Below are 25,882 nucleotides of genomic sequence, written 5' to 3'. Positions count from 1 at the left end.
ATAAAAATGTGTATTACGTTTCCTGTAATGGCTCTTTTAGCCCTGCTGTTCTCCCGCTGTAGTTGGGTGGGGAATATGATTTAACTGGGTCTCGTGCTGTAGTTGGGTGGGGGATATGATGCAACTGGCTCTTCTGCTGTAGTTAGGTAGGGGATATGATGTAACTGGCTCTCCTGCTGTAGTTGGGTGGGGGATATGATGTAACTGGCTCTCCTGCTGTAGTTGGGTGGGGGATATGATGTAACTTGGTCTCCTGCTGTATTTGGGTGGGGGATATGATGCAACTGGCTCTCCCGCTGTAGTTTGGTGGGAGATATGATGTAACTGGCTATCCTGCTGTAGTTGAATGGGGGATATGATGTAACTGGGGACAGCTGAGCAGGCTTCATTCTTCGCTTCTCTGGAGTGCGAGGGAGACACAGAGGGGAAAGGTGTTTGTCTTTTATATGTCCCCTTCTTTATTTCCTGATATTGTATTACATTCACCTTATTTTCTTACCCGTTTAGTTAAAACATACATTGTGCATGGTCTAAGTTAGATCCTCTATTTTCACACCCAGCCACCACCAACACATTTTCTACCTGTATCACCAGCAAGATCATTGGCTAGAACAGTCGTCAAACATACACACAGCCAAAAGGCTGTATTGTTGTTGGTCCTTTACCACAAATTATTTTATTCTTTAATCTTCATTCTTGTTATTCTGTATTTAGTCAACACCAAATGACACATCAATTATTCAAAAGGGGACAATATTCAATCACAATAGTAATATTCTTACAGACATACACATGACATTAATTTAAATCATACTGCAAAACAAAATCATTCGAAAACTATTTTTTATCCACAATGTCACACAGAATGAAAAGTATGACAAGACCATAGAGCACAACGATAACAGCACTAGCTTCAAAATGAATAACTAACAGGCGAATGAAAACAATAAAAAGTAAAACATTAAGTTAAACAAACCCGTGCATCACTTAGACCAGAATGGAATGAAAGGGCATGGGAATGACCATTGAAGAGCTGCCGAAAGAGGAAAGCATGTGGTCAAATGTCAGGGTTTTTTGGTCACAGTAGATGTATACTTTTCATATTAATCTTTGTTTCTACATTAATATTTAGAATCATATAAAGCATATATGGTTTGGCATGTACAGAATTATCTAGAACGCATTCTGAGGACCAGCACACACGGGATATTACTTTAGTCCTGCCTGTAAATGCCAAACAAGAAAATTACTGATTACTCTTGCAAATCAATGTTTTATAAACAGTTGTTACTCATACACTTTGTCACCTCATAAAAGAAAGAAACAAGTACTTAAATTAAAGTTAATATGATGTGATCAGTCAAGTGCAATAGTAAGCCCTGTTGGTCGTCTTCATTTTCAATATAAAGGGATCTAAAAGGTAATGGAAACTAAAACAGCAGTACAAGAGGGTGAACATTAATACCTGCCCCTTACTACTAAGTGCAGTTTTGCAGTGAAATGAACTAATGGAAACACCAAGATGGAGGGCCAGGTCCCTCCAATGAGAAGGATTAACCAATACACAACTTCCATAAGGGCACTTTTGAATAGCATTGGCCAGTGAAAACACAATTGGTCTCATACATCAGGGTATTTTTGAGAAGCCCCCAAGTTGAGTAAACATCCAGGAAGCAAATAGTAGAGAAGGTCAGCTCACCTTGTGCATTATCATTATAGCATCACATGGGTAAGGTCAAATATTATAACATGGGGCTCTGCTAAAATGGGGGTGTGTAAGATACTATAGTAATATACACATTCGTAAACAGTTGCTTCCTGCATATTCATAACAGGGTTTTGACCAATAGACGTTAGTTTTTAGATAAAACCCTACATTCCAATATCAATAAAGAAGCCCATGCAGATTGATCATGTAAACCTTCAACGTGGTTCCCCAATCGGAATCTTTCTTGTTTTTCCTTAAATAACAGGCAGGTAGTCATGTTCATACATAAAGTCCGGCATTCAACATCCACAACCCTCCAAAATATGTTGTTTTATTTATGGCAATTTTCTATAGGGTTCTGGTCAATGGTGCATTCATGATCTCGCGCCTAATACGTGATCTGTAGTCGGTTATGCAGATACGCACTGTTCTGAATGTTTTGCCTGTATACACTGACCCAGAGGATTATTTGCAGTTATCCGCAGTAGGATATTTTGTCAAGTTACGGAGACCCCACTCATGTTGAATGAAGCAAAGCACCTTGATTGTTTTAATTATATTCACTTATGGAACACATGCCACAGGAGAAATGCCCCTTGTCTGCGTGTTAGGTTCCACAGCGTATCTTAGGAAAGTTTTGAGTAGACTAATTGACCAATAAAACTCTTCCGTCTTTTCAGTGCAAACATTGGCTTTTGTACATCTGGTAAACTAAGTTGAACAGGTTGCCAGTGATTGGGAGTGACCTGCTTAATGCTGGAGATATTGGGATAAAAATAGTTCCACATATTAGTCGATCTTCCTCCTTATGCAACATTTTTGGTCTTAAAAATTAGCCACTTGGGGTAGATCAGCTCTCTTATGGAACTTGTGTACAAGTGTAACTCACCAATAGCTGAACAGGCCGGGGCGTTGCTCGACCTCGAATCCGCAGATAAGAGGGAGCTGCTCCAGATTATAGTTCAACCCAAGCTGTGTGTCTCCAAACAAGGATACACTCAGAACCGGGTCTCCTCAACTTGAGGAGCTCTTTTAGGCAATATACCCCTCTGCTGTGGATGTAACAGACAAATTGATGGATTACTCAAAAGAGCGGAGATACCCACACCGCTATGACAGGGCTGTAAGGAAAAAAGGAACACGTTAGTCAACCCGAAAAAGGATAGTGAAATGTTATTCTGTTCTAGAGGTTATCTACCTGAAAGACCCAAGGATGGAGAATTAAGGGATTTTTCTCAAGATAGCCACCAACTAGGGAAAGTAGAACAAAAACAGCAATTACCCAGGTATCCCTAAATTAATACAAAATGTTAATCGGAGTAATTTGTAGAATCTTACCCTCGGGGAGGTTGGAATGGTCCCAAAGTAAGGAAGACAACGACAGGAGAAAATAACAAACAGGATGGTTAGTATAGAGAAGTACCCCGGATGGCAAGCAGCACGCAACTAGAGCCGGGATGGTGCACTAACCAGGATAGCGTCCACAGTGCACTAGTATTCCAGTGGGGTAAACAAACATACAGTTCCACACAAGACAAGTCTCTATGAAGGTCAAAGGGCCTCTTGAGTTAACTTGGAAGTTGAGAAGCACAAAACACTGTCCTAGTTCCCCTCAGATAGGAGCAACAAAAAATAAGGCATGAGAAACAGGGAGTGGGCAAGGCTCACCTGAGTATTATCGCGTGTTCGAAGCAGGAAGTGATGGCAATCCCCGCCTGATGCAACTTCAACCGGCACGAGTGGTATTGGAGTAACGTGCTGAAAGCTGCTAGTATGAACACACCACGAGAGACTGCAGCGGAAGATGGATCCACGGGAAGCTGCAGCCGAGGAATCCACGGGATACTGCAGAGATAGGAAAGAGTCACTGGTAAGGGGACCGGTTCCGGTTCGCCAGATTCAAGGGAGAGATGAGTAGCAGAGTCAGATGAAATTCCGAGGTGTGATACACAAAATAAACGAGGATTCAGATGAAGTTAGGTAAGTAAACGCTAATTAGAAGCACCGTCCTCTCCTGTGAGCAGCGTTATAACTGTATTGCTGGTGGGTGGACCCTGATGTGCCACGATCACCTGACCTGACACGTGACATGGTATGGAGCCGCGCGTCATGTCCCCCGCGTCTCCAAGGTAACCTCCAGCGTTGGAGAAACGAAAGCATGCTCCGCCTGCCGAAATCTAAACGGGCATTGCGGGAGCAAGACCGATATGTAACAACAAGTTTATTGGGGTAGGCAGAGGCCCCAAGTCATTAATCTGTCACTTGTGCATGAATATTCAAATCCATGGCAGTACTACAATTCCTTTTGATATGTGAGCACTGCCCTTATGGAAGATTATCACTTAGTTCCCCCAGATGGAATGCACTATATGGAAGTATTATATCAGTATCCTTGAGGACAGGGAACACACCAATGTATCTTCTTATATTAAAAGGTCCAAAGGTTGACCTGTCTAGTACTCACGGCATTGGTTAATAAAATGTGCAGCTTATGCCTATTCAGCCATTGAAAGCATTCTTAAAAGTAAATTTCTCCATTCCAGATCATTATCATGTCATCTAGTATCATCTACAAAAACCGATGTATCTTTCAATTTAAAGAAGTTAGATGTTAGTTATATATTCATAATCCCCACAGTAAAATCTCTTGGAGTATCTCTTTGGAGTTTCATAATATCTAATTAGCAATGCACTATATGTCCGACTTTTATTTTATTTTGTGATTTTATGGACCTCTGCTTACTTGTATATTTTTAATATTCCATCTTTGTATTTCATTGGTGGTTGGGTTTTCAAATCGTTGTGCTTGAGTTATCATTGACTCATTATTTTTTTGTGCTCGTCTACCACTTCCTTGTTGTTAAAGTTGGATTGTAAAATGGAGACAAGTGGTGGCTTAGGCCACAGAAGTGTGTAATGTGTCCTGGTCACATTGCAGAGATGAGTGCTCATTGTTATGTGTGCGACTGTGACAGTGTTCGCTACGAATCATTCAGGGCTACAAAGTGTAGTTCTCCCTGTGTATAATTTCTGTGGGGCACAGCAGCCAAGTCCCTTTTTAATGAATAATTATGTTCAGGAGAGTTTGGTGGCTATACAGCCCAGGACCTGGCTGCTCGCTTGGGTGAGTGATGCAACACATGCAGCTGTTATCTGTCATCTATTCAGCATTCGTACAAGGAAGACAGGGCACAACTTATCGGAACTTGTAACTTTAATTCAACTGCTGCCCCTTCCTCCCTGAGGCCCCTCCTTTTCCTCCTGCTGCATCTCGTTCCCTTAACCCTTTCGGTTCCCTGATGCTTCCCTCACAACACCGCCCCCTGACATATCTCCTTATGTCCGTGTCACACCTCCTCAATGAGTCTGCAGGGCCTTTTGATAGTTCGCTTTGGTCGCCCTGCTGTGTCATCGTCTTCTCTGCTTTCCTCTGGTGCCACAATTTCATTCTCACTCTCTCTTCCTTCCGCCTCTGGGGCCTCTGTATCTTGTCCAGGGTCTTCGCCCGGCCTGAAGTGCTTGAAGAATGACGCATTCCTCGTAACGGCCTTTGGGTGTTAGCAGCAGTCACCATGGTCCCTTGCACGTCAGTCACTCTGAGGGGAGTGCTGTTGTATCTTGCATCCATTTTCCTCTGCACCTGTTGCTTCACGAGTACCTCCTCCCCTTCTTTGAACTCCTTGACCTTCATGGTTTGTGTCCGGTCTTTCCTTTCTTTTGCTGCTTACTTTGCCATTGTGTCTCTGTCTCTCACCTCGCCCTCTATGATTTCTCTGTGTTCTGGGGTCCTCTGAGGTCTCTGTACCCCCTGAGGGAGGCGTGTCTTGGCTTAGTATGCTCTCCTCAGGGCCCCAGGGGGTACCCTGGTTACAGAATGTGGTGTGTTTCTTTAATGATGTAGCATGCAGTAAATGGCCTTCTGGAACATCATGCCCTTAATGGTTGCCTGCTGGATGGTCCTTTTTAACGATGACATGAACTGCTCTGCCATTTCGTTGGCTAGTGGCCATAACAGAGTAATCCTCTGGTGAGTGAACAACATGTGCCTTTCAAACCTGCAGAAGTCTTGGCCACTGAACGGCGGCCCACTGAGGTGGGGATGCCCCACTAGCTGAACACTTTGTCTATGACCCGATGACCTCGGCAAATGACGTGGACAGCGTGTGCTTGATGATAGGGAATCTGGAGAAATCATCTACTATTACCAAGGGGTGGTCCCCTGTGTCCATTGCGACCCCTTGCCACACCTTCTCAGGGATGCCCGTAGGTTGCATGGGGTGTGGCGGGTCGCTTCTCGTTGCACATTGACAATGAAGGCAGCTTCTGACAACGTCCTCCACCATTGTATCCATGAGTGCGAACCAGGCTGACTGTCAGAGTAGTTTCTTGGTTGCTTCTACTCCCTGATGCAGTTAATGCGCCAGTTGTACCAGCCCCATCCAGAGGGATGATGGGATGACGATGCAGCATCCTCTTAACAGTATCCCCTATTCAGACACTGCCAGTTCTGTGCAGACTTTTGCCATGCATTCTAGTTCCTGTCTGTTTACTCCGCCTCGATGATGCAACAATCTTCTATAGTCTCTCCATTTGTTCGAGACAGTGAATACTTTGGCCCATCTGGTGGATGGGGTAGCTTGTGTCGCCCTGGCTAGGTCTTTGTGGTGAGAGCGGGGCGGTAAGGCCTGTTCCGTGACATAGCACAAGTATTCTGCATCACCTTCCCTTGGTGGCAAACTCTCTGTCATAGGGTGTCTTGACCTATAGTGAGCAGGATTGCTGCCTCCCCCTGGCCGGTGTGTGATGGCATAATCGTATTCCTGAAGGCGAATGCCCCATCTTTCTATTCTGGGGAGCATCTTGGTTCTCGGATTGCCAAATAGTGAGAGAATGGCCTGGTGGTCCATCACAAGGGTGAACCTTTTTCCGACCATGAAGTGGTGGAAGTATTTGCAGGCCCATACTGCTGCCAAGCTCTCTTTCTCTGCCTGTGAGTATGCACCCTCTGTCTGGGTTAGTGAACTGCTCGTATATGCTACAACGCAGCTTGCGGGGGTGTCAGGTCAGGATGCCCCTAGACCAACCAGGCTGGTGTCGACCACCAGTTCCGTGTCCCATTGTGGATTGAAGTATGCCAGCTGTATAGCACTCGCCAGTTCCAATTTGATTGTATCAAACGCCTCCTGGCAGTCACGCGACCATCTGAACGGCTTGTCTTTTCGTAGTAGTCATCCCAACAGCTCGGTGGTAATGGCGTACTTCTGTAGGTATCGGGCTAGAGGTCTTTGATGGCACACACCTTATGTCAGGCTGAATCCCCCCTTCCCCGAGAAGATATGGCCATAGAACCTCAACTTGTCCTTCTTGGGTGGTGCAGTACACTATGATATCATCAGGGTAGTTGAAAGCCGTCTTGACTGGGAGGAGCAGATGCCTGATGGTCTCCTGGAACATCTCTGTGCCCGAGGACAGTGCAAAATTCAGCCGCTTGTACCAAAAGAGACCGTCATGGGTGGCAAACGTCATTATGCCTCTGGAGATGGGGTGTAACTCCAGCTGATGGTACCCCTGATTGAGGTCTAGCTTGGAAAATGTCATTGCACACTTCAGGTTGACAATCATGTCCTCTATCTTTGTCCATGGATGTCTCTCTCTCTCTGTGGCGGTATTCGCCACTCTCATGTCAACACAGAGCCGCAGTCTGTTTCTGTCTTGGGGTACCACTGCCAGAGATGAGATCCATGGTGTGGACCACTTTGCATTTTATATGATGTCATTGTCCAGGAGTTGCTGCAGCTCTCGTGACACCGCTTCCTGTAGGTGAACTCCAACTCTCCTCAGGTGTTGCGGGACAGGTTTTCTTGGTCGTTGATGTGTATGTGGATTACTGTGTCTTTCAATTTCCCCAGGCCTTCGAAGAGTTCGGAAAATGCACCCTGATCATCTCCTTGTTTGCTGGTGATCCCTTCAGGTGGCATATAACTTCATTGCCATATTGGTACCCGCTGCAAACCACCACGTCACCATCCTGAAATGTAATGTCTATCAAACCGAGCACTTTTGCTGTGCGGTAGCTGAGCAAGCATTTTCCTTGCAGTGGGCTCCTAAATACATGGATGGTGGTGTTGATCGTCCTTCCCTTGAATGAGAATGTCTACCTGAATTGCCCTATTGACAGTAGTGGCACGCTGGCTCCCGATTGAAAAATTATAGCCTTCGACGGTGTCAAGTCTTGAGTATTTCCTGACATCCATCATCTCCAGTACACTGGGTGTTTCGCTGCTGTCTTGTTCTCTGTGTATGAGGTTGACAAACTCGTTGAGGAATTCTCGGTCCTGTCCGTATGAAAATTCTCCCAGTTTGCATACGAATCGTCCGGGTAGCCGTAAGCGTCTGCATAGTATTCTGACCGTGTTGGTAGGTCATTCATGGGCATGTCTCCGTAGTCCATACCTTGGTCCATTGCTCTCATCATCCTCCTTGGTTGTTGTGGGTAAGATTGAGATTATTCCCACTGCGTGATCGGCAGGTTGGGCCTGTATGACTGTCTCACGTTGTTTGGTGCTGCCTGGCGCTGGCGGGGCTTCGGGAAATGTCTCACTTCTCGGCAGACAGATTGGAAGGGGCCTTCTCTGCCGCACCTGGAGCACCACTGGACATGGGGATAAATCTGTCCACATCGGTAGCACAACCTCTGTGGGTGGGGGCCTGGTCTCATCTGTGGGTAGCCCCCTCTCTGCAGTCCTCTTGGTGGCATCTGGTGGTCTGGTGTGCCTCTTTTCAGTGTTCCCACCACTGTTAAGGGCTACCACTGTGTCGTCACTCTCCGTTTTCTTTGTCGGGGTCTGTATGGCGGACGCCTGAATTTGCACCCTCTAATGCACTCTCACCATCTGTCACTTCATCAATCGTCAAAGGCTTCTTCAGGAGCTGTTTGCGGAGCACAGACAACATGTATCTTTCGATGAAATACTGCTGGATCATTTCATCGTCCAAAAAGGCTGAAAGTTGGCAGTGAACCAGCTTCTGGCTGAGTCGTGTGATGAACTCCTCCACTGTTTCATCTTTCCCTTATCAGGCTTGCCCTGGATGGTTATCTCTTTTCACTTTACTGTCAGTGTTACGGGATCGTTTTGCTTTCAAATGACTCTTGTTTTCAATGTGTGCGCATGCGCAGTTGAGCACCAGTCATGCAGGCGACCGTGGGTGGGTCGCACTGTGGCTCACTTCTGAGGGACGTGCGAACTCAGCGGGCGGGGCCTCTATTTATTTGTAGGAGCATTGTGGGTCACGCACTTCCTCCGGTGCATCAATGCCGGCTCTGTTCTCCATGAGAAACAAGCTGGCACTCCGGCCCAGCAAGGACGGGCTCCAGCCCAGAAGAACGCCTGGATTGCAGCAGTGGACCGTGTACTGTACAAGGAAGGACGGCTGCTTTGCACGCCGATCAGGATAACCCTTTTATCCTCGTTGCCAGTTATTATCTTTCATCTATTCAGCATTCGCACAAGGAAGACAGGACACATCTTATCAGAACTTGTAACTTTAATTCAACTGCCGCCCCTTCCTCCCTGAGGCCCCTCCTTTTCCTCCTGCTGCATCTCGTTCCCTTAACCCTTGCGGTTCTGTGCCGCTTCCCTCACAACAGCAGCCAAACCTTATCCAGCTTCTTGTCCTTGGTGTGTGGGAGTGTGTAAAGACACATCATGTTGTGCGCTTTCTTTATTGAAAACTATACTGTGAAACGAGTTCCTAATGAAAAGGTGCTTGAATCATTGCCTGTCCTCCTGCACAACTGTAAACCCACTCAAGTACGTATTGCCAGTGGTCGAAGTGTACGAAAAGAAGTAATGGAACTATGTTCCCTGCTGGCCTGCCCCAACCCAACCACCCAACATCACGCCCCCTCTTACACCCAATCCAAACCCCCCTAACAAGCACACCTGCTATTTAAACAAAATGTTCACTGCAGTGCACTGAAGTGCACGTTTCAACTTCTTGCTACATTTTTATTTTAAAACTAAACCATTCCGGAACAGTTTCTTTTTAAAAATAAAAGTATAGGGACAGTAAAAGCTTTTTATAAAGTAGAGGAGCACTGCTCCCGCTCCCTTCGACCACTACGTATTGCATTAAAAAATATATATGAGCTGGGATGATGATGATGCAAAGAAATGTTGCCAGCATCCCAGCCTCGAATCGGGCTTTTCTGTGCACAGGGGTTCACTTGAATGTATTTCACTGAGTGATCGCCCACATTTCTTCTGTGTGTGCCCTAGTGCCCCCCTTTAGGCATTCCTCTTAATTGTGTAAAACAAAGGTTGTATTCATAACCGATAGTACCCGTATCAGGGCTGGGGGCAGAGTGCGGTGATGTAGTTCTGATTTTGGTTTTGAGCCCTTGAATGGCGCTATAGATACAAACATGATTTACATGAAGAAAGCATCCATGACTAATCCAGATGACAGGGATTCATTGGTATGGAAATGGAACCTCAATGATTTCAGCAGGGTGCAACATTTACATTGGCTGGTGATTTTTGACTCTTGGCGAGTAAGGAATGGTGTGCAGTGTTTATGTAAAGAATTGAGGTGGCGTAAAACGTTTGTTTTGGCTGACTAGTAGCTTGCAACTTGAATTTCTGACCCCTGATTTCAGGAATAAACAAGATAGATACTGATTCAAGGGATTATAACTAAAGAAAGCTGCAGAGCAAACAGATTCCTCATCAATATGTCGGACAATATGAAATGGAAGCATTGGGAATTGTCTTCAACGGCAAATCTACAATAATATGCGTGTTTATAATGGTGGGTTGGACATCAGATGAAAAGCCGAGGAGATCAAAGAGTCATTGAGGCTCAGGGAGTAGGAAGTGTGTGGAATGTCCAAATAATCAGTAGCTCCATCATTTTTCAACATGTAAAAGCATGACTTGTCATAGGTGTTTCTTGCTTGCTATTAAGTCTGATGGGCTCTTTTTGTGACACGCGGGGAGGTGCCTCACTCTTGTTTAGCTGCTGTTGTAATTACAAAAGAGACCATCAGACATTTTGACCAGCAAGAACCACATCTGGCATGTTTTTGCATTTTATACGGGAGAATTACAATGATTGAGCAATTACGTTACGCGAGAGATATACAGATGTGGAATTAAACTTCATAAACGATTTCATGAGGTAAAAGAAAGCCTCACTTGATAACTCGAATCTACGCAAGATAATGAATATTAACCAAAAATTATAAAAAAGGAGGGGAACGTCCCAGTAGACCCTGTTACAAAAGTTGCATCTATTGCCCCTAAAAAAAGCTCTGGATCAAGGAACTGAAACATGTAGGCCTCACCCAGATTCTTCCCCTACAGCTGGACATATTATTGAGGGAAAGATATCAACTGGTCAACGAGTGACTCATCGTTTAAAAACCTCAGAATTCAGGTAATTTTCACAGTCATGGTATGTAATATTGTGGGGAAATTTTGGGTACATGTCTAATATTACAAGTTTGATTATATATATTAATATGTGAAATAGTTCTTTGGAAAATGTGTCACTTCCTGAAGAGTGATGAATATACCGTGTCTTACGCAAAGAATTTAATTTGCAAAGGACGGGACAATAAAAAATAATATATATATATAATGTGTTTGTAAATAAGTATGTGCATTTGAATAAATACTTTATCAATACAATGATCACTGTTCATACTATAAAACTTAGCCATCAGACCATAGGGGTTAAGGCATTTATGTGATGGTGGCTATGCTAGTAGAAGTGATTGGGGATAGAGACATTGATTAAGAAAACATTGCTTGTATGTATGGTGCTGGGTAGTAACATGCACTTCTGGAGATTCGACAGTGTTTGTATTTCACTTAGCTCTTCTTCATGGACTAGAGCTTTAACTGCCCACTCCTCCCCTATGAGATGCAGTGACTTCTGGTAATGTCATGTTTAGCAGGGAGATGGATTATACAGGGAAAGCAGGTATGTATTGCGTGTACCCTTTTTTCCCGTTATGCCCCAACACTTCAAAATGGGACTCTCTAGAGTCCATTTAAACTACACACCACCTTACATTGTATAACCTATACACACTTTCAAGTCCTCTAACCTTGTGTGTGTTGGTAAAGCCATACATTGCAGTTTATGTGAAGTGCCTACAGATGCCGACAACAATGTACTACAACACCATCAGCATTGCAACAACAGCAAACACACCTATGTGTACTGTGAAGGCATCATGAAGCAAGACACAGACAACAGATTACAAGTTCAAATAAAAATGATTTATTACCTTAAATGTCAGGAAGGTAGAAGGGCTAACTTGCCCTATGTTGAGGTGGGACTTCCCTAAGTAAAGAAACTAAGGATAGTCTGAGTCGGTGAGTTCAACATACAAGGCTGTAACGTGTTTCACTCTTTGCTAGTCTCTGGGCTTTGCCACCATGAGTTTAGTTATACAGTTCACTTCGTGGTGCTCTTTTACCTTCACCACGTTGCTCTCAAAGTCCTTAATGTTCCATACTTGCTTTACATTGCATTTCATCAGATTTGCTCTTAACTTGCAATATATGGTAATCACTCTTCACACCAACTTATTGTTTGTAAATTGGTTTAATTAAAAGCTTTCATATGCTCATCAAAAGCTTTCATTCAGTTCGGTATTCAATAGTTTCCAGTTCTTATTTGCTCACACTTTGCAGTAGTCACAGGAACCATTTACTTTGGTTCCCCGTATCTTGCACTTTACTTCTCATTCATTCATCATTCCCTTTTTGCCACGTAACAGCCCCGGGAGCGCACCGGTTTGAGTGATGCCTTTTCCTCAGCATCTCCTCCGGGCGGCTGTCAACTGCTGCTGCGCTCCATGTACACATCCTTGGTGGACAGCGAGTCACGCTCACAGTTTGCTCTTCTATGTCTCTCTTTATGGGTTGCCCGCAAGCTCCAGCCACAACCCGTGGGCGCTGCCTGTGACATACAATGATCAGATTTCTTCTCCAGCCTGCAGTTCTTGCTGCAGGTACCAGCCACTGAGGCTTTCAATACTTCACACAGCCCTTCCTGGCTCCGGTGCCACAGTTTCTTCCAGTTCTTGCCGGTGTCCTGGTTTCCCGACAGGACCACCCACGGCTGCCTCATACTCTGCAGGATTTCTCACTCTGCAGCTCTCCCTGTTGGTCTCTAACTGTTCCCTCTGACTCCACCTTTTATACACCTGCAATCGTTTTTAACAGGTTGCAGGTGTGAGTCTTCAGGCCCAATCGCCTGCCCACAATTAGTGAAGTATTCTAGACATGCCTGCCCCTTGCACCAGTCTGTAAGCCTCTTCCTCGTCTCAGTACTAGAATGGTAAAAGGACCTGTTAGTGTATATTACTCATAGTCGCCTAGTCTGCGTCCCAGTGCGATAGTGAAATAAATTAGAGGAATTGAGGGGAGAGGGTTTACAACAGCCTATAAAAGCAGGTGGAGGGTGATGTTGGTTTTCATTTGGAAAAGGGGGATACCATGTCTTGCCTGTGGATATCCCCCCTCACTTCCCAAAGGCCCTCCACCCAGGTGATCCTCCATCGCATCTCCACCCCCAGGGTAGGATCCGAAAACGAAGGCCTTCCCCAGGCCACCTGAGTAGAAGCTCCAAGGGGAGTAGGTGTGAGGATACCCTCAGGTTTCTCACTTACTCTTCCCCTATGTGTGTTGGACCGGGGTGCTTCACATGGAAACCGGGAGAGGAAGTCCACGTTACCTTGCTCTCGGCCCTTTCGGTGTTCCACTGTGAAGCAATAGGTTTGATGATCCATGAACCACTGCATAACCCTAGGAAAAGATTCCTTCCTCTGACGAATCCACACCAAAGTGTAGTGATCTGTTGACAATTCCTATGATATACTGAAACACGCACATGCAGGAATCCACATAACAGATGAGACTACATAGGGCCTTGCATCTCCACTGCTCATGTACTTTGGTGATAGCAGCTTGCATGCACGGTATGATGTCATTGTGTTTTCCAACATCGTATTTAGTGTCTTTCCTTTCCCCACCCTAAAAGATCAATGCCAGTAGCAGGGATGCTGTGGATGCTAAATGTCTCTTCACTAGTAGAAGTAAGCAGATAGTGCAGTCTATCCTGAGCCTTTATTCCCTAAGTCATGAACATCGGTCCATGTCCTCTAAAATGGGACCATCTACCCGAGTAGAGATCAACACTACGGTGACCTATGGCACACTGCAGGTTCCACCAAGGTCTCCTTTAGTATCCCAGAAGGACACTCAGAAGAGATCACAGTTCATTGCTTCTCTCCAAGTTGGCACTGGGTGAGAGTTAAACCAAGCCAGAAGCTGCGGAAGAGCAGAGACCTTGCCATTTAAGGTATGCCCGAGGTTCTAGTTCATGTGGGCAACAGCACTATTTTTGCATGGAAGATGATCACCAAGAGCAGCAGAAAAACTACACGCTGTAGAATCAGGGGCTCGTATTGGACCGGAATGCATGAGCTTTGTGGCTCACACACAGGGCTAAGCCCGGCAGACATGTGGTTTCTCCCACAGCAGGCACCCATGTACATCCACATGTTGGGGAGAACTTGTTGGAACATACAGGACTCGCTAGTATACTTGAGGCACTTAGAGTGAACAAAGGTGTCCACGTGGTAGTCACGCAAGCTTGCTATGCCTTTTGTTTAGGGGCATAAGTGATTGGGACACACCCAGCAGGGGATCTGTATCCATTCACAAAACCATCAAGTTGTCATTTATAAGAGACATGCATCATTTTCTGTTTGAACATGTTTAGTGGTCTGTGGGAGTACATACATGTTACATACATGATTACAGTCCGAAAGCAACCCTTATGCGCCATGTATAAACTTACAAGCCTGCGGCAGCAGAATATACATAATGTTGAAGGGTTTTAGGGTGCAAATCCACGGAGACAAATGTGTATCTTTGTTTTAATTACAAGGATATTACACTTAGATTTAATGTGTAATAACACAATGCACGTTGTCACGTTGGGCATTCCTCATCATTAAGTATGAGGCGGGGCTAGGGTCGGGGCAGGTTAAGGGAAGTGACATAGAGAAGCAGGAAGCCTCGGGGGCACGCAGCTAGTTCAATAAAGTACAGAGTTGAAGCCAGATGCACTGTGTGGGCCTCCGTCATTCATCATAACGTGTGCCCGCTTGTGGGAGAGCGGGCATGCCTGTAGTCCTGCAGCATAGGGACTGACACACATTAATATAAAAAGAGTAAAAATGAAAGTTGGAAATCTACAACCTAACAAGGTAAAAGATAAAAGTCATACAAATATGGGGCGATGAAATGGAAAAGGTGAGTCTAGCAGCCGATTCCCAACAATGATGTGAGGACTTGACTCCTGGGAGGTGGTGGGTGGCACACACCCTGGGAGCCACACTCCTCAGTGGCTGACGTTAACCGGGTAGGATGTCAACACCTAAGGGCAGTGTAAGTGGCTAGAAGGCAGCCCCCAGCTTCAGGGTGCTGTATACATTTAGAGGCATAATAGCAGACTCTTATGTAATGCTGAAGACCACCAGAAGCTGGAGAAAACTGGGCAGAATTTAGATGATGTCAAAAGTAAGAAATCCCTCACAACATGCGAACAGGAATTCTGCACAACTTATTCTTCATTACTTTAAACTTTGGTCTCTCATATGGGTGAAGGTCCCAGCTTCGCAATGTAGCATTGTATCCCCTTGGTTTACTCCCCTGCCAAGCATGCAACCCTTCCTTGTTTGCTTCTTTTACAATCAGGGTCCCAGACCATCTTATTCTCGACTTCTTATATGGGTGCGGGTCCCAGACTTGCAATTCGTTATCGTATCTGCTTGGTTCACTCTCCTGCCAAACAAACGATTCCTGTTTCTCTCTCTTGATTATTCTCCCTTATACTTTGACTTCCATATGGGTGTGAGGCCCACACTTGCAATCTCTTCTCAGGGTCCCATGCCCTCTCATTCCAGCTCCTGATTTCACCCCATTGCTTTCCCAGTCCTGGGGTAACCCGCATACCTGTTTGTCTCTTCTGTGCCGGTACCAGCATTTCCCGAGCAGCTGCGTCCCTTCTCGAGACTCCGGTAGCTTTTGGGTAACTGCCGGGGTCTGCAGTGGCTCTGCAGACATCTGACTCTTCCCGGCTGTGCGTCCTCCCTCTCTCTCGCACTTTGCTGGGGAATGGGGTGCCCAGAGGTTTGACTCAGCAGCAGCCCGAGTAGTCCTTCTGTCGTGGACCTCTTTCGGGTTCTCCTTCTCCTCCGTTCACAGCTTCCCTTCCAGCTCTCGTCTGCTTGTCTAGTGCACAGCTCTTGCATTTGCTCTTCAGAGGATAGCTCTCTTCTAGCATCCCATCTGAGTTACCTTTAAACTCCAGCACTGGACAGCTGTACTGCTTTGGGCCAATCACCTGCTGTGAGAAGCTAGACAACTCACTTTGGTTCTCTAGAGTGATCCTCAGACCCTGTCATCTTTTTCTTCACAGTACTAGTTTTAAAAACATATGCAACATAATTTACATTCTCTGGTATTTCAGTCTTGTCAAGTGTATTAGGTTGACTGACTTCACAATAGAACACATTGGCTCTATCTAGAGAGGAGGAAGGAGGATTTGATATTGTAGAAGGGGTTGGGTATATTAAAGCGGGGGCATACCGCATTGTCTGAGAATGGTCGTCCACAATCCCATAATGGGATTCCTTTCCCATGAGATCCTCTCTCTGTGCAGGGCACAAGGGGGACTATTGTACTGTGGACGCACCGCCCTGGTTCCATGGGACAGGTCTCCCCCAGAGGGGAGAAAGGAAAACATCCTTAGATTCATCACAATGGTCTATCAGATGGAACACAAATACAGATACATGAGAGGTCTCCACATTAGCAGGGGGACCCTGAAGGCCCAGTGGCAAGATGGGGTAGCCCATGAGAGGAGAGGCACAGCAGTGGCATTCCTTAACCAGGCCCTCGTGGGGCCAGACAGCGATGGAAATGAAGGCACTGGACTCCAAAATTGTGGGCATCCTTCAGTGCCTGAAGCAACGGACAGCCTTGAAGATCAGATAAAATCACATGAGGCATTAGTTGTCCAGGCAAAAGTTACTGATTAATGAGCCTGCAACCAATTACCCTACACATGGCACGGTTTATAGTCATAATTTCGACAGCAAAAATGTCGAAAGTCAAAATATCGAAAAAAAAATGTCGAAAAAAAAATGTCGACTTTTTTTTTCAATGCATTTTTTTTTAAATGGGGGGGTTCCCCCCCCAACCCCTCTTTTTTAATTTTTTTTTGAATTTTTCCCTTTTTTTTAACTCCCGAACCCCTAAAATAAATATATAATTAAAAAAAACGAAAGTCGACATTTTTTTTTTCGACTTTTTTTTGTCGACATTTTTTTTTCGAAATTATGACCACCCACCACATGGCACATATTATTAAAATGAGAGCCCAATAAGGGGGGGATATGAAGGAGGGGAGAGTAGAGTAGAGTGAAAGGAACATAAGGAGGGGAGGTAGCAGCTGGAGGAGGTGGTAAAGCCCAAAAATCACTTGGGTGGCAATATATAGAGGAGCTAACCAGCAGTGCTGGAGTTGAAGACAAATACAGAGAGAGTGGTGAGGAGAGGAAGATGGAAGTCAGAGAAGGGATAGGACAGAGTTGTGCGAGGGAGAGAGGAGGAGACATATATAAGAAGTGAGGATGGAATGGCAAGGAGAAAGACCCTGGATGGAGGAAGGTGGTGAGAAGTAGAACAACTACATAGGAGAGAGAGGAGACGGGTGAGTCATCAAGGGGAAGAGATGGGAAACGGGTGAGTAGGGGGAGTTATCAAGGAGGGGAAAGTGGAGTAGAGTGGAAGGGACATTAGGAGGGGAGGTTGCGGCTCGAGGAGGAGGGGAAACATCAGCAGAAACAGGGGGAAAAGAAGAGATGGAGTATCATCAAGACAGAGGGAGCAAGGCGACCCAACAAAAGATACATGAGAGAGAGTGGCGAGAAGGGAGAAGACAGAGTGAGGTGAGAAAAAGTGAGAGGAGGAAAGAACCCTGAATGATAAAACCAATTACAGGAGAGGAGGGACGCGAGTACGAGCAGTAAGGAGTGTAGTGGAGTGTTGTTTAATCATTGGGCCCAATGCATGCTCAATGCATGCTCCAGTACTGGTTGAACAGAATACAGAGAAAGGGCTAGAGACCCAGGTTACAAAGAGACTAGTAGACAAACTCTATGGGGTTCTGATTGGCCAAGTTCCATCATACCGGATATATTAATGTTTCTCATTGTTCTCTTTACTCCATGTAACGAATGTAACCGGTTGTCGATGTTTGTAAACAATTGCCTGGTTTAGCAACAAGAACCACGTTGTCTGCATGAAGCAGACATAGCAGATGGCCAGCCACAATACACAGAGTATCCGAATTCAAACTATTCATGCATACTTAAAGAGTAGGGCTGTAAGCATACACCCCTACATAAGTACCCAAGATGATGAAAAAGTGATTCTGGTCTAATACAAAGGATAGTATTGTCCAAAGGGAAAATTAATATATGATTTTTTCCACCAACCTCTGAATCCTTGTACAATTTGTCGTGGCTCACCGCACCCGCGTACAGATTTTGGGGTACTTCTGCTATCATTTAATGGTGCACCCACTGGGGATTTAAAATCCAAATGTCCTGACACTTATGAGGAAATCGCTTCATTCTCAAATCTGATGTTACACATTTGTAATCCTTCTAACATAGTCCACTTGTCTATTGCCAATATTTTACTGCCCATTCAATACCTCAAGAAAGGGACTTGAAAAAGGGAGCACTGTAAAATTAAGCTGCATCAATTTTCCTTGAATGGAGGGTCAGCTTTTCGTTCTGTGGACACAGGGCAAGTCTCTCCAACCTCTGGAGCCCTTTTCTTATTGATAAATATTCCCCAACCAGTTACGTCCTTTTATTGTATTGAAAATGAGGACGATCAACCCGTTTGTTTCTTCATCTTCATACAAAAGCATGGAAAATCTGCAGGCTGATTCTTAAAGCTTTTCTCTTACTAAATAACAGGAAGGTTGTGAATATTGGCCAACAAACCTTTGTAGAACCTCAGGAAACAACAGATGTGCCAGATCACAAACAGCAGGAGTGTTGAGGAATCTGTGGTGAACAGCTGGCGTGTACCGAGCCCTCACATTCTGGTTCTTCTGCAGACATGATGAAATCAAGTCACCCAGGAGCTTCTAAGCCATCCCCTACCTTACACTTTGCTTGTAAATTACTTGTATCTCGTACAACTTGTCCTCCTGAAAGATGATGTTCCTCATCCACATCAAAATACTCCAAGTTCTTACAGCAGTTTCCACAGGAATCTATTTGGGGGATGCCATGTTCCTTATTAATTTCATCATGTACTACGCTAACAGTCACACTTGTATTCACCTAAAAACCATGTTATCTTCATCTTCCATAAGCAAACACAACTGGTCCTTGGATGCTCGTAGCAAACCCATCAGCACCCTACCATTAAAGTTGCATAGATAATAGTGCCTTAATTCCAAGTAGATTTTTTGTGTTTCTTTCGTACATCAAATAAAGTGCTTTTAATGGCCAAAGAAAATGCACTCTCCATGGAAATTAACCTCAATGTAACATTACGTTGGCCCAACAAATACTGCAACTATGGCCGGGCCATCTTGGTCATCGGCAAGCACAAGAAGTCACATTCCCTGCACTCCAAAATCGCACCTCTCTGCAACCTAATTTTATTTTAGGAAATCCGGATCAATTCCCAGAAACACAATAGTGTCCCAGAACTTTCCCCTGTTCGCTTTGCCAGAAAGAAACCCAACGCTTGCAACAGTGCCAACAAATCTGGGGTCCAAGAATACAAGAAGTTGTACAACTATTGACTTGATGGGCCTGACACTATGATAGGCCAAAAACCTTGCTGGAATATACCAAGTCTCCTGCTCCAATAATGTGACATAAAAAACAAACTTCCCAGAACCTACCAAATCTGTTAAAGTAGGCACATGAGACAGAGCAATCCATGAGCACGCTGTACATTCCAGAAAATAGAATGAAATCTTGAACTTAAAACAACGAGTCTGACATTGTTGGAATGCACTAGCAGCAACCCAAATGAAGACTCTTATCTTCATTATAATTGGTTACTTATAATGCTCTTAATACTGAGAGGTTTCTAAGCACGGACCCGGGATCGAACTTGTGTTGCTCCGCGTCGTTTTGCTTCCAAGGCGAGCGTGTTGCTCCAGAGCTATTCTCCCGTTATCTTTGCACCCATTGTGACCTCATATTTTCCCCTCAAACTCACATTCCGTTGACCCAAAGAGGCATGTTTCATTCTGCCGATCACATCCTTAACGCAATCTTTATTTGGAGTTTAGTTTCCTTCAAGTTGGGTAAATTACAAATTCAAATAAATTGAGTGGTATCTTTCATAGGCGAAGGGTCAGTGGGAAACACAAAATCTGTGAAAGGAGAGTCAACGAAAAGGCCCAAAATGGTACCCAATTGCATCACTTTCTTTTTTTATATCATATTTTATTAGTTTTTCTTTAAACTTATAACAACAGACCCCATAAGAGCCAAAACCTCATCAACAAAAAGAGGCATCGGATTCGAATTGGTTACTCACGTTTCATGCATCACAACATTTTCTGCTTTGACAATTTTAGATGACGCCCTGAACAATATCTAGGCCAAAAGGCTCATATTGCATCATCCCACCATTGCCAGATTTTGGCAGCTTTCTCCGGGCATCCCCGTGCTCTGTATACTCTTTGTTCAATACCAGCACACATCAGTACATCTGTGATCCATTGTTCAACCGTTGGCAACTCTGCAGCACCCCATAATTTTGCAATATTTCTCTTAATCACTGCGGTAGCAGTCGAAAAGCACAGTTTTTCATACCGGGACAAGTCCCCCTCACCTTCCATTCCTAGCAACACCATTTTGGGATCTCTGGGGATTGTTTGACCCAAGGCCTTTGACAGTATATCACAGCATTGTTACCAAAAGTGCTATATGCGCGGGCAGTCCCATAATATATGGAAGAATGTTCCTTCCGCATTCCGGCAGCGCAGAAAGTTGGGTTCTGCCACCTTGCCCCAGCAATACAGTGCCACTCTCGGATAATATACCCTGTGCAGTATCTTTAATTGTATCAGACGTAACCTAGCCGAGATGCCCATTTCACGTGGGTTCATTAGGGCCTTCATCCAGTTATCTGGCATAATATCTCCCACCTCCCTTTCCCACTTAGTTTTCAGACTCAACAGTTCAGGTGTGGCAAAGGAGGTGATAGCAGCGCACATAACTGTGGTGACTTTAGTATTAATCCGTTCCAAGACTATATTTCTTTCCATTGTGGTACTCTCTGGCATATTGGACAGGGCGGGTAGGTGTTGCTGTAATGCATGTTGGAGTTGTGTGTAGTGATACCTTTCGGTTGCTGGGAGGTTAAATAACAGCAATAAATCCTCAAAGGGCCTAGTAATCCCCTCTGCTATCACATCCCCCACTTTTATTATACCACACGCCACCCAGGATTGCCACTTGGGCAGCTTATTCACCTCAGGAAAGTTCCCATTTTCCCCCAGTGGTTGCAGTGGTGTGATATCACTTTCTTAACTGTAGCCTCTTCCAGGGTAACAGACCGCAATATGGATCTTTAGATCTTAGGGATGACCTCTGGAACAAAACACCAGATAGGACTCTGAAGTTATCCCTGAAGCCCACTACACAGTGTTTTACTTCCACCTGTAGGCACCCAAATGACAAACCTTGCAGAGACGGAGGGAGAGCATGACTGCTCCAACTAGGGGCATCCACTCCTTAGTATACTAGTTTTTGAAACATTTGGTCCAAGGATGACCCCACAAGGAGTAGACATGTTGGAATTTGCAAATCATGCCATTTATGTCTTGTTTTCATGTTCAGTTGTCATCAGGCCTCAAAATTCAATTTCCTTTTCTTGGAAAATATGTACGCAACCAACAACTCACTTTACTTTAGTCTTATTGCTATTCATTGGCATAAATCTGGTCCCATATTTAAATCTGGTTCAACATTGCTGCCAAGTTTCTGGTGAATTATCCCAGCGAATATAAACTGTTACATTTTGATAGGCAAACTACAATGTACTAGGTGCAAAAGTTGAGTACAAGTGCTATTATATGCACTGTCCCTTGCTGTTGAATTGAATTGGTGTGACGATATTGGTGATATAGGGGTGAAAGCAGTATATCAGTAATGCTGGAAGTGAAGACCCAGGCGACCGAGATGGGCAACAAATGGCAAAATACTAATTAATTAAATAAGTATTGTTTAATCCCCGTTAGGATATTACTTAAAAATTGGTGACAAGGCAGGCACTCTGTTGCCAGTCAAGATTTCCTGCATTAGCTTCTCCTCCAAACACACGTTTTATGACTCCATCAATCTTCAGGGAGGCTGTGTTTCTTTGCTTTTTCAGGCGTGTCTTCATTTCCTTTTCAGGTGTGGAAAGTTAATTGACTGTGAGGATTCTGGTACTTGTATTTTTCGCACTTGATTTTTCTTGCAGGTGGCTGGAAACAACTCCCTCCATAGCACAAATCTTCCCCTTGATGGGGCGAGGGGGGAAGCCATGGTTGTGGCTCTCAATTGTTTAAAAGTTGGTAAGGCAGGCGCTCTGTTACCAGTCATTAGCTTCTTCTCCAAACGCACGTTTTCATTACTCCATCTATCTTCAGGCAGGCTGAGGTTCTTTGCTTTTTCAGGCATGTCTGCATTTCTTTTTCAGGTGTGGCAAGTTAATTTACTATGAGGATTCTGGTACTTGTATTTTTCGCACTTGATTTTACTGGCAGGAGACTGGAAACAACTCCCTCCATAGCACAAATCTTCCCCTTGATGGGGGTAGGGGAAAAGCCATGGTTGTGGCTCTCCATTGTAAGGCATGATGGCCCTGCTGCTGCTGCCTTTGAGCCACAGCTTTTCACTACTCTACAGTGTCACTTGGCATAATAGGGCACATATAACTGTGAGTTATAATACCTCACTCTCCCATACACACAGACCCCGATTGGATCAGCCTGGTGCACGCACCAAGGTAGCCAGGTGAGGCCCTTAATACTCCTTGTGCAAACCTACAATGTTTGTCATCCACTAGCGGCTTGGACAGACACCACCCAAAAGTAGACTAGCTGTGGGGAAGGGAACACTCCCTGAGCATTACCTGGCATCCGCTGCTTCAGCGCCATTCCCCAAAGGGGTATAATATCAGCCAGACCTAGCAACTGATCCTAGAGTTAGTGTAGAGCAGTTCACCCCCCTACTGCCCTGGGCACCAAACCAGGGTTTGAGGTAGAAGGTTGAAGACCCCGCCAAACCCCCGGTGCCATTCCACAGTGAGTTACAATGTTGAAATCCTAGGGACCTCCCACTCACTATGCACATTGAAAGAGGCACAGCTGATTGCAGACTGGCCAGATGAGCAAGAAAGGTACAATTATTCTGAGCACTACCCTATCATGAGTCTCTGCACCTTTAAGGGAAGAGGCAAGGACATTTGCCGGGAAGCGAGAGGGGGGATAGGGAGGAGTCAAGGAAGGAAATGGTAGACCCTATGTAGCCGTGAAATAAAGCAGATGTGTTTATGCATACTCCTCTGGTGTTGCGTCCTTCATGTGCGTGAAATTAGTGCAACATACCCTACCCCCAAAAATAGAACTAGCACATGCCAAGAACAACCACCGACCCCAAGCATCTCACTAAATGCACAGGGGGTGGAGAATATTGGAACTGCACTTCTTTTAATGATATTCATTATCACCTTATCAGAAGGACCTATGGATACTGGACTTCGGCAACACGCTGGGAACACAGTGACTGCACTCCTGTTTCGTCAATGCTTTATGACTAATGTCTGTAATTCCTCAGTATGAAATGTGTTTCATTGCTGGTAAAAATACTTTTATATTGTCCATACATTATTTCAATAGCTTTGAATTTGGTCAACACAGTAAAGAATGCATAATACAATAACATTATTCTTCCCTACTGAAAATTCATTTGGTCTCCCTTCTAGAAATCATCAGTGGAAGCTGTCTACCCATATTCAAGTTTAATATGCTGGTCCCCTTTCCGACAGTAAAGCTAATAACAGGAACTATTGTAGCCAGCCCTGGTTTCACAGTCCAGCTCTAAGCTATGTTTTCTGTCTGAGTTTAATTGGTACGTTGAGGAATGTCTGTCCACGAGGAGATAGTAACATTGTATGTGCTGTGTTTGCCTCACAGAATAATGAAATCTTAGAGCTCCAAAGGATACGGATGAAAGATGAAATTCGAGAATACAAATTCCGGGAGACGCGACTCCTCCAGGACTACACTGAGCTCGAAGAGGAGAATATCAGTTTACAGAAGCTGGTGTCAACGCTGAAGCAAAATCAGGTAAGCATGACATGTTAATGTTAAAGGATATTTGTACCACTCACTATCACCACCGGAGTACTCCCCTGGCGCGCTGGTGGATCTGAAAAGGAAAGGGGACGAGTTAGTGGGACCGAGCGGGAAAAGTGCAAGAGAGCATTGATGTGCTGTTGGCAGCTTCAGTTCGGTTGTCACCGTTCGCTGAACTTAGGTGTGCTTTTCGGTCGGTAGCCGTTGTGTTCTGTTGTGTGAAGCAATGTGTGATTTGTTTTGTTGTTGCGGTGTAGTGAAGTTTGTGCAGTTTGGTGTGCTTTAGGTTGTGGTTGTGTTTAGTTAGAGTTTGAGTGGTGTATGTAGTGGGGTGAGATTGTTAGTGGGTTGGTTATTGGCCTCGCTATCTAGATCTGATATGTGCTAATTTCCAAGGTCTTTCTAGATGTGGGGCGTGAATATCTCCCCATTTCTATTTAGATCCGGTATTTGCTAATATTCACGACCCTGTCTAGAAGCGACCCAGGCCAATATATACAATTCTGTCTAGAAGTGATACAAGCTAATATTCAAATTCTATCTAAATGTGGCAACGGCTAATTTTCACAATTATATCTAAGTGTGGCACTTGTTAACATTCACAAACCTGTCTAAGAGTGATACAAGCCAATCATTTATGGTCTTGTCTAGATGTCAAGCGAGCTATTGTTCACAATTCTGTCTAAATGTGGCAATGGCTGATATTCGCAGGTCAATCTACATATGGCCTGGCTAGCATTCACAATCCTGTTTAGAGGCGATGCAAGCTTATGTTCACAAAGCTTTCTAGATGTGATGCAGGCCAATATTCACACATTGGTCTAAAAGTGGCGATGGCTAATATTCACAATTCTATATAGATGTGGCAACTGCTAACATTCACAATCTTGTCTAGATGTGACACAGGCTAATATTCACAATTCTGCCTAGATGTGATGCAGCCTAACATTCACAAACCTGTCCAGATGTGACGTGAGCCAATATTCACAAACCTGTCTAGATGTGACGCAGACTAATGCATGTCTGTTCTGACAGGGAGGGGGGTAAAAGTCACTTGCATGATAATGTTCACAGGCAATGGAGGTGTCTCATAACTTGCGAACAAGACCATACAATGCTCTTTGGACTAATGGTGATGTGCTGAAACCAGTCAAATGGAGCTTCACTCGATTAGTCACTCACCTCTTCTCTCAATGACTCCATCATTCATTTTCTCACTTGCTCACTGACTAACTCAAGCGATCATTCACTTACACTTTTCCTCTAGTGATCTGTTAATCCATGTCACTCACTCTACTTCCATCCTTCACACCCTTCCTCAAGCCTTCACTCGCTGCCTCGTTCTTTCAATCACTCCCACACTCGAGTGCCTAGTCACTCTCGCACGCTCTCAAAGAACAAAGCAGTATTCGCAACTGATTACCAAAATATCAACACCACTGTTGAACTCTGATATGTTAAACCTTTGTAAAGTGTCACAAATTATTTTTTCTTAAATGACCAACTGTTCAAGCTCATCCTGGGTCCTTCTGAGCTTTACATATTCTGTAAAAAAATTATTCTTTGCAGGGTAAACATGTTATGTTTCCAATTCCAAAGCATTCTTTAATCTCCTAAATTCAAATGAGGGAGCAGAATTTCGAAAAAGATGAATTGCACAGAGAGAAGCGCTTACACTTACACTTGTTTAGA

The 25,882-nt window shown here is 44.6% G+C and overlaps 1 protein-coding gene across 8 annotated transcripts in view; it reads left to right on the top strand.

Annotated features, from left to right (window-relative positions):
- BICD1 (BICD cargo adaptor 1) overlaps positions 1–25,882 on the top strand; it is a 1,084,974-nt gene that overhangs the window by 560,179 nt on the left and 498,913 nt on the right. For all 8 annotated transcript variants that reach the window (XM_069628212.1, XM_069628214.1, XM_069628217.1 and 5 more), the window contains exon 3: positions 24,029–24,181. In XM_069628212.1, coding sequence (XP_069484313.1) covers positions 24,029–24,181 — 153 coding nt within the window. The remainder of the gene's footprint in view (positions 1–24,028; positions 24,182–25,882) is intronic.

The sequence above is a fragment of the Ambystoma mexicanum genome, chromosome 12 (assembly GCF_040938575.1).
Source record: "Ambystoma mexicanum isolate Mex_15411 chromosome 12, UKY_AmexF1_1, whole genome shotgun sequence".
Lineage (NCBI taxonomy): Eukaryota > Metazoa > Chordata > Amphibia > Caudata > Ambystomatidae > Ambystoma > Ambystoma mexicanum.
This window is presented reverse-complemented; position numbering and strand designations above follow the sequence as displayed.